This window comes from Periophthalmus magnuspinnatus, chromosome 20 (genome assembly GCF_009829125.3).
Source record: "Periophthalmus magnuspinnatus isolate fPerMag1 chromosome 20, fPerMag1.2.pri, whole genome shotgun sequence".
Lineage (NCBI taxonomy): Eukaryota > Metazoa > Chordata > Actinopteri > Gobiiformes > Gobiidae > Periophthalmus > Periophthalmus magnuspinnatus.
In genome coordinates, this window is record NC_047145.1 from 5,171,565 (window position 1) to 5,181,400 (window position 9,836).

Sequence of the window (9,836 nt, forward strand, 5' to 3'; positions counted from 1 at the left end):
TGAAAGAGAAGAGTGCAGAATAAAACCCTTTCAGTCATATCCACAGCTAAACAGAACAGTTTTTGAGCCTGGATTTAAACATTGTCAAAGTAGAGGCCTGTCTCACATCTTCAGGAAGACTGTTCCAGGTTTTAGCTGCATAAAACTGAAACCTGATTCCCCATGTTTAGTACTGACTCTGGGACCAGCCCTGAAATCCTCAGAGTGGGAGATGTTTCATGTGGCTCTAACATGTCAGAGATGTACTTTGGTGCTGGTCTCTCTCTCTCTCTCTCTCTCTCTCTCTCTCTCTCTCTCTCTCTCTCTCTCTCTCTCTCTCTCTCTCTCTCTCTCTCTCTCTCTCTCTCTCTCTCTCTATATATATATATATATATATATATATATATATATATATATATATATATATATATATAAACTGGAAACCAATAATATCATTAAATATCGATTACACAATTCTATCCCAAATCTTTGCAAATAGGTTTAAAAAAGGTTTAAATGAAATCATTAATGAAACTTAAACAGGATTCCTGCCCAAATAACATGGAAATAACCTGTAAACTCAAATGTAAGGCTGGTTTTGGATTTGATAGATTATTCAGAATAAGACAAGTATTATTCTGTTGAGATAGTGTCATTACATATATGAATATTTTCAACTTTGAAGGAACCTGTATTTTTGAATGATCAATTTTCTGAGGCCTCTGGGTTGATACTAAACAAATTGGTAATACAAAATGAAACTGGGGAGTAAAAAGTGTTAAATATCTAGGTATTCACAAATGTGCAGGTATACAAGAACGGCAACAACTAAACTTTGATCCTAACCCAACACATTCTTAATATGTGATCACAGAGAGATGTCTCAATGTGTGGTAGAGTTCTACTGACAAAAGCCAAAGGCACCTACAGACTTCTCTCTGTATGTTAAAGATTCTACATCCAAGGATATGAAACTGATTTACTACAAACCTTTTATGTTGAAAATAACCCCATCATCTGAAGAAAAAATAATGGAGGAATTCAAATGCTGGACTTCACATATTTAAATCACATGTATAACCAGATTCGTTATGGTATTTAAATTTTTATGGTATATTTTCAATAAAGTAGTTGGACTACAGTTTTTGTTAAAATGCAATTACAATGTTACAAAACTGCCTATGATCAGATTACTACAAGTAAGACCTAATGGCTTGGAAATTATATTGCAACCACAATGTTTCACCCCATAAAAGAATAATTTGCAATAATCAATGTAGTCTCAAAAGAAATTGATGATTAAAATGATTGATTAATGCATCCAAAAAGCATCTGTATGTGTAAAAGAGCTGGTGGATCAAAGTGGTCAAATATTAAAATAAACAACTTTCCTATCAGTTAATATCACAAAACTATTATTTTGTGTTGTGTAGATTCCACAGGAAAAAAAAAAACACAACATAACATAATGGATAACATGTAGATTTAATATTTACTTCAGCACAACTTTAAACAGTGCATTTTACTGAAAACACTTATGATGCAAGCCAGGTTTGATAAACACACACTGTGAAGTGTCTAGACCAGTGGTGGGTAAACTTTTTCACATGGGCCACAATGGGTGAGGAGCCGGGCCAGGATATGTATATATATATATATATATATATATATATATATACACACACACACACACACACACACACACACACACACACACACCCCCACACCCCCACACACACACACACACACTACATTAGAGATTTGGCCTGTAACATGTAGCAAAGCATGAATATGCAAGGCTCATTTTACAAATTCTTTTCCAAATGCATTAATTCAATTTATTTATTTATTAAATTTCAGTTAAATAAACACAGCAGAAAAACTTTGAACAAGGTTTACCCTTACCTATTTTAATATTATTTGGTCACATTCAGCGGGCCAAAGGGCCGTAGTTTGCCCATGTCTAGACTTGCCTAAGTACACAACACCAGTTAAGTATAAGATTCACAGCTGGAAGCAGAGATTGAACTGTCAACTTTTTGTCAATATGCAATTACAGAAGAAAGAACATCAGTCACACAAGTAATTAATGCGTTTAAGCTCCCTGTTTAAAGGAAACATTTTGAGGAGTTTTGAAAAGATGGATTATTTTGTTTTGAATTGTTGTTGTTAAATTGTTATTGTAATTGTTGTTTTATGGGTTTTGCACAGTGAATAAAACACAAATTAACCTGATCTGTGGGTTTTAAATTTTATGAAATTAGGACTGTTTTCATGTTGACATACTTAGGAGCTATCCTTTTTGAATGGCCAAAAGTCCTCAAAATGGCGTCCGTAACAGGAAACAGTGACAGAAGGTTACCGAAATCCATAAATTGTTCACATGACGTCACAACATTCTAAAGTACATATATAGATTATAGTTGAAATGGAGGGCAGGTGCAAATGTTTTTTTATAGAACCTTTCATAAAGTGACCATACGTTTTAACTGACTCTCTGGAGTCACTGGGTTGGTTTTCACACTTTTTTTTTTGGATATCAATGAAATGAGAATGTACGAGTAGTTTCAAAAGCCCTCCCTTGTTAAATGTCATATTTTTCTAAGTGTTAAGTTATTATTTGATGTAAAATAAAGACATAAATAAAAAACAAAACAAAAAAACAAACAAAAACATTCAATTTTGGCAGGGAATTTTGTGACATAACATCAGCCGTACATGCTTACAGGGAAGAAACAATAATAGTAGATTTGTGGACCTAATTCATGAAAAAAGGTCAAAGGGTCAAACATTAGCCCCTTGCTCTCCATCTAAAAGTCTAAGATGATTAAATTCTATAGCATTATCACAGAATCAGATTTTTACCATATTTGAGCACTTAAAGGCAGAGTAAGACAGCAGTGATAAGCACTACTACGTTAACATGAGCCAGGACATGAACAGCGCCCGCGTTCACTTCAAATACTGACCCTATGATGTCGGGATCAGTTACTTTGACAGGATCAGTTATTTTGTCCTGGTCACGACCATAAAAGTAATATTTCTGCTCAAATACGCTGGTAGTTTCCCCGGTGTAGTTGGGATGATACCTGTAGATCAGCAAATCCCGAATCATCTTTTCATTTTCATATGTGTGTTTGCTTTTCCTGGCTGTAGAGGGAAAACAAAGAAAATACAACAATAACAAGACCCATCCCAGTCATTACTATATAAACTTTGAAATGACCAATATTTTGGCTTCAGTGTTTATGGTATGTACTGTTATTTTTACTAAATACGTGTGAGGGGAGTACGTGCACATTTGAGCTATAGGGTTGATAAATTAAAGCAACACTGTGTAACTTTCTAGAGGTGGCATGTTGCTCCCGTGATTCCATGGAAATAGAAAGTTAAAACCATACTCCAAAACATTCTCCATGGAGTTAGATATGTTTAATGCCATACTGTGGAATGTTATAGCCAAAGGAACAACATTTCCATGGAAACAGGAGCAGAAGGTTTCTCCCCTCTAGATCAGTTACGAGTCAGGTTTGTGGAAATGCAAACTTGCTCACAATGAGGACGCAAGTTTTTCAGTGCAATAAAATCAACCAAAATGAAAAAAAAAGAAAAAAAGATTGAATTGTAGTGCTTGAGCTAAAAAGTTACGCAGCAAGGCTTTAACATATTTGAGTCATTATACCAATAATCGATGTGTTTCGTGCTATTTATTTATTGCAGTTGCATTTATACTTGATCAGATTAGATTAGCTCCTAGCCATTTCAGAATTATTTCAGTATTATTGTTTACGCTAAAACGTGCAATTTTTGGTTTGATCTTGTTCTGCTTCATAAACTGCACAAATATGCCAACATTTACTGTTGTTTATCAAGTGAATTTTATGCTGTTGAGGTTCTGACAAATCTCCCCTACAGCCATATCCTGTAGTTCACAATATACAGATAATATAATGTTCATCTCTCCAGAATATGTTTCATTTTACATACCTTCATTGACAAAGAAATCGGCAAAGTAAAAAGTCATCTTGATGGAGTTTGGGGTGTGGACATAGAAGTCTCTGGTCCATTCGTACGGGTTCTTCTCTGGGTGCCACTGTACACCATATATGGGGTAATCGTATGCTACAAAACAGAGGAGGTATTGTAATATTTGTGGAGCAGGTTGTGGAAGTTTGTCATATAAATGTGCATTTTCTACAGTAGTGATTCTTAACCAAGTATCAAATACACCAGAGCAAAAAGATCTAAATTGTTGTTGTCTGTTGCTCGTGTCTGCTAGATGGTTTTAATCTATGACACCTGTGTTATAATTTGGACATTTTAATTCGCAATACTGATTTAAATGAGTTTGTAAATGTCATCACAACAAAGATTCAGCACCTCCAATGGATCACAGATTTTTTTTCATTTGTACAAAAATGACTATGCAAAGCTGCTGAATCCTACGCATATCACCCATTAAGAAAATACAATTGGAGAACGAAGTAAGCACAGAGCAGTCAGCGTATGCCTGCGGCGGTGAAAACTGGCGCTGATCGGCAAAATGGCATCTTGAAAATAAGCGATTAAACATTGCTCCAACACAAATCATTCCAAAAACAACTCCGAGAGGTTAAGTGGGAAGGAAACAACTATAACATGGTTAAAAGCTCTGAAAAGTCATTTTTGCAGATAAGGTCGCTTTAAGGTCGCTATGGTGGACTCAATCACATAAGAAAAACGTTTGACATGGGTGTATTTAAAGGTGCACTGTGTAACTGTGTGGTGGTGACATCCATGAAGATGATATTGCTTTGCTGGAATGTTATACAGTAAGACATAAAACCTAGTCTATCATTCATTTAAAAATACCCTGAAAAACACCATGAGCAGGGTCATCTCTCCACAGATCTGACCTGGCTGTAACTTGACCTGGTGACGTCATCTCATTGTCTCCATTGAAAAAGATACATTTCATGCCGTACTGTGAAATATCCCAGACGATACAATAGCATCTCCATGGAGACAAGCAGGTAACGGACCCTCTACCAGAAAAGTTCTATAGTGCACCTTTAATGTGATTTCTGTCCTCCATCTAAAATGATTTAACAGGTAACATTTACCCTCAAATGTGGAAATAAACTCTATTCTTCCATCAGTGTTTGTGGACAGCACTTTGTAAAACTTGTTCAGGTCTTCATTCTCGTGGTACGTCTGTAAAACACATAAGCATTATTTCATTGTGTTTTTATTTATGTGAAAGCTCATTGTCCTTTTGAAACTGGATCACTGGTGCTAGTCTACTACAGTGAACATAGACAAAGCATGCAGACTTAATGCAGTTTGAGGGTAAGTGTGCAGGCTTTGTCTCAGTTCCTTTTGAAATTGGACTCATTTACCTCCATCGACACACTCCACTTGTGTGCGTTTATCGTCATCGGCTCAGTGGCCAGTGCACTCATCATTTCAGGAGAGAAATCCCTAAACAGCTTGCTCCCGTTAGCCTCTAGAAATCAAAACAGCAAAACCCCAAACAAAGACTGTGTCAAGTTAAATTTAAGGATGCACTGAATCAATCCAGCTTTTTCAGTTCCGATACTGATTTAGATACTATGGCTTTAAGTAGCTGCCGATACCCGATATCAACTGATACCAGTAGAGAGACTGAGACTACTCCAAATGTGTTGTGTAGCTTAATTTTATCCTTCTTGTCAATGTATATGTCCAAGCAGGATATCGACTGAATCAATATTTGAAAGTCGATATCTGATCAGGCGAATTTTTCAGAATCAGCACTGATATCCAATACCAATATCGGATCGGTGCATCCCAGGTTAGAGTAAAGGTCCTGTACCTGATTTTTCCATGTATTTGAGCAAAATTGCCCCAGGACACATACATTGTATAAGCAGTTTGAGTAAAATATGTCCTGTGTTCTGTCTGCGTCTAAATATAAGGACTTTTATTGTCCGACAATCAAGAAATGCATGGTTAGCATACTAGTTGTTATTAGGTTTACTCTTCTCTTTCTCTTTGGCCTCTGAAAGTTGTGAAAAGCACTTATAAACTCATCGTGGTGAATAAGTAGGATGGTTTGAATGCATAAGGTAAGTGAAGAATAACTGTACCACCATTTAAGACAGTAAAATCAGGTACAGTGCCTTTGACTAGGTGCTATTAGTAAATATGGAATACCGGTAGTTTATTAATATTCTCAATACAAGGCCTACACATTTTTACACATGTACGTGTACGATACACATTTTCATACCAGTTGTGAAATCCAAAGGTAGAGACACTGCGGTGGTGTTGGTTCTCACTAAAACATTTTTGCGAGCAGTGATAACGGCAAGCTGTTCAAATCCCAGACAAGTGCCCCAAATTGGGAAGTAATCTCCTTTTTTGTTAGCCTAATAGACAAAGTGGAAAAGATTAGACCTAGCATGTACAGAGGTCACTTATTGTTGCTTCTGAGATGAAAGTTTGTAGGAAAATACTGGCGTGGCAAGATTAATCTCAACTGAGTGAAAATCACAATTTGAATGGCTGCAATTTTTGAAGTACAGTCGTCATTTCCTCCAGAAACAACAGCCAACTGTAGTTTAGATCTGTGCAGACATGTTCTCAAATGTGATTCAGGCATTAGTTTGTCATTTTATATAAAAGTCTTTTTGTCAATTTCTCTGGATGCTTTTAAAATATGAACACAAAAATCAACTGCTGAAATAGGCCTAATATAGCAAAATTAGCCTTTAAAAACTACAAACATGTACCTCAATGGCTAGATCATAGAATATCTTTGCAGCTGTAGCATAACCAGAGTCAAAAATGTTGGCGGCTCCTCCAGGGAGAAAGAATCTGATAAGATACAGAGAAATGTTTAGACTTCAGACAATGTACAGACCATTATGTTATTATAAAAATAAGAAATATGAACTCTATCATCCCTGTAGGAGAAGAGTAAAGTCAAATAAATATGAACTTATATGGACTTAATATAACATTTACCCGTTAATCATGTTGAATATTTCTTTGTACTCCTCCTCAGTATGGTCGATCCTTAAAAAGATAATTAGTTAATTAAAGGGGATATATATATATAGTTTCAATCTATGACACCTGTGTTATATATATTGTGTTATAAAACTGAAGCTTACATGATCGGAAGGACCCTGGCACCAGCCGATTCCAGGGTTTTGACATAAGACGCAGCGATGTAGCTTATTTCATTTGCTTCCTGACTTCTAACATCCTGAGCCATGAGCCCTGCACACATGAGACGTAAATATGTCCAATTCTCACTGAAATGCTTAAACTACCTGTAAAAAAGTAAGTTTTCCAGAGTCACCAAAAACTATCCCTTCATCTCTTGTACTATATACCTAAGTGACGTGTACTGGATAAAGCATGTGTACAAGGACAGCTGTTTTGGATAAAGCTAATTGAGAGGGTTTGAAAATGCATATAGTCAAACATTGGCACTGGACATTTACTGTAGATTAATCAGTATCAGGAAGCGTTTGATATCAATATCAATAAAACTATGATAAATATTTGTATTGTGCTCTAGCTGAAGTTTGTGGGATGAAAAGGACTGGAGAGAGGACAGTCCCCTGCAGAGACCCTGGTTATGCTGTTGCCTAATAGAACTGTATACTTACTCCTGCTGTTGCCCAGAGTCAGGACTGAACATGTACAATCAGAGTTTCAAAACAGTTCTGTTTAGCTGTGCATATGACTGAAATGGTTTTATTCTGCACTCTTCTTTAATTTTCATTTAACAATGATTATTTATGTTTTGAATTGTTTGTCTTGTGATTTTAACCTCTTTCTTATTCTGTAAAGCATTTTAGTTACTTTGCTTATGAATTGTGCTATTCAAATAAACTTGCCTTGCCTTACAGTAACAACATAAAAGATAACTGTTTCAAGACCTGTTTTTCTTATTAAAATTATATCCACTGCAAATATTTACAGCAAAAATGAATAAATAATAATAATGCTAAGAATAATAATAATTCTTATGTTTTTGCTATTAAGAATCTTTAATCTTTCTCTTTCCTATTGCTTGCAAATGAAGTGAGGATTCAAATCACTTCCTCTAAAAATATCTAGCAAATTTGCACTTTGCTGGTATTTTCTGTGACTGTAAGCTGAATGAGCAGAATTTAAAGAAATGCAAAAATCTTACCAATAACAGGTCCATTGTTTTTGACGAGTGTGGAAAAACATGGTGAGACCAAAGTGGTGAAGCAAAGGAGCAGAAACATCCTGTCTGTGAAAGAGATGATCTTTGGCTCAAACTTTGGTTGCTGTGGTACTTACATTCAAACACCCCCACTCCCCCCTGATGCTGGGATGACGTTATTCTACATTCCATAGGGACAAACTTGGTACTACAGAGATTTACATGAAAAAACAATGTATAGCCCAGAGCGATATGCACTCAGCAGTGACTTGAAGACAGTGGAAACATATTTGTTCAAAGTTACAGATGGAGGAGAGTCTGCCACAGTGGTGGAGCCAGAGGGGTGGGTGGAGTGGACAGTGCCATCTCTATAAATGCCCTTGCCAGCCCTAGTGCCACCCCACTAGAGACAATGACCATTAAACATTTCATAAAGGGCTTTGTTGAACATTTGTGATCAAAAACTCCAAGTTCCTGTCCATGAATTAATTCATACACAGCCGCAGTCAATTCAATTCAAGTTTATTTATATAGCACATTTAAAAACAACCTCAGCTGACCAAAGTGCTTCACATAAAATAACTAAACACATAAAACATCACACAATGAGGTATAATTACATTATACAAAAGAGCATAAAATACAATAACAGTGCAAGTACCAAGACATTCTATCTACACAATATTAAAAGCCAGGGAGAAAAGATGAGTTTTGAGCCGAGACTTAAACTGAGTAAGAGACTCAGATAATCGGACAGACAAAGGGAGACTGTTCCACAATTTGGGCGCTGCCACAGAAAAGGCCCTGTCACCCCTAGTTTTGAGCCGAGCTTTAGGCACAGCAAGCAGAAGCTGGTCAGCTGACCTCAGAGCTCTGGGAGGAGTATAAGGCTGCAGCAGGTCCCTAAGATAGGCTGGGCCCATAAAGTTAAGACATTTAAAGACAATCAGTAACACTTTGAATTTCACCCGAAAAGCAATAGGGAGCCAATGTAAAGTGCACAGAACAGGCGTAATGTACTCCCGTGTCTTAGTTTTGGTCTGAAGCCGAGCTGCAGCATTTTGAACAGTCTGCAGACGCTGTATAGAGCCCTGGTCCAGACCTACATACAAAGAGTTACAGTAATCCAGGCGCGATGTGACAAAAGCATGTATAGCTTTTTCAAAATCAGCCAGAGGCAAGTAAGGCTTAAGTTTAGCCAGAATCCGGTCCAGTCGGTTAAACCGGGACATGTGCTTTCTACGTGAGCCAAAATAATACGTGTAATGCATGATTATTACAACAGGAGACTGTGGATGAGAGTTTTGTTTTCAGTGATTACTGGAGAAGAGTGAAGAAACTGGACTGTGTATTTAGAATAAAGTTAACCAACAGGAAAAGAGTGCTATAGTTTTATAATGAGAGATCAACGCAACAATCTTTGTATACTACAGTAATGACAGGATTTGCGATGACAGCATGCCAGAAGAGACACTTATTTTAGCATTAACCCTGCACTGAGTAAGTTTGTTTGCGGTTGAACTATTCTGTCCAATTGCGTCTTTCTATTTCGTATTCTATTTCGAGTATTTGATATTATTGTTAGTTTTATAGCAGTAAAACATTCCAACTAAGGTTAGCCTACTGTTTGAAGAAATTCAAGTGAAAGCATGGGTACAGAGATTTTGGGGATACAGAACAGATTGTATAG

At 36.5% G+C, this 9,836-nt stretch overlaps 1 protein-coding gene across 1 annotated transcript; it reads right to left on the reverse strand.

Annotated features, from left to right (window-relative positions):
- Positions 1-1,942: 1,942 nt before the first annotated feature.
- LOC117388662 (gamma-glutamyl hydrolase-like) lies at positions 1,943-8,228 on the reverse strand. The gene is made up of 10 exons (XM_033986250.1): positions 8,150-8,228; positions 7,116-7,224; positions 6,967-7,017; positions 6,732-6,816; positions 6,230-6,368; positions 5,358-5,464; positions 5,082-5,172; positions 3,967-4,101; positions 2,949-3,129; positions 1,943-1,952 (listed from the first exon to the last, which is right to left on the reverse strand). The coding sequence occupies exons 1-10, from the start codon at positions 8,226-8,228 to the stop codon at positions 1,943-1,945; spliced, it is 987 nt and encodes a 328-aa protein (XP_033842141.1).
- Positions 8,229-9,836: the final 1,608 nt, after the last annotated feature.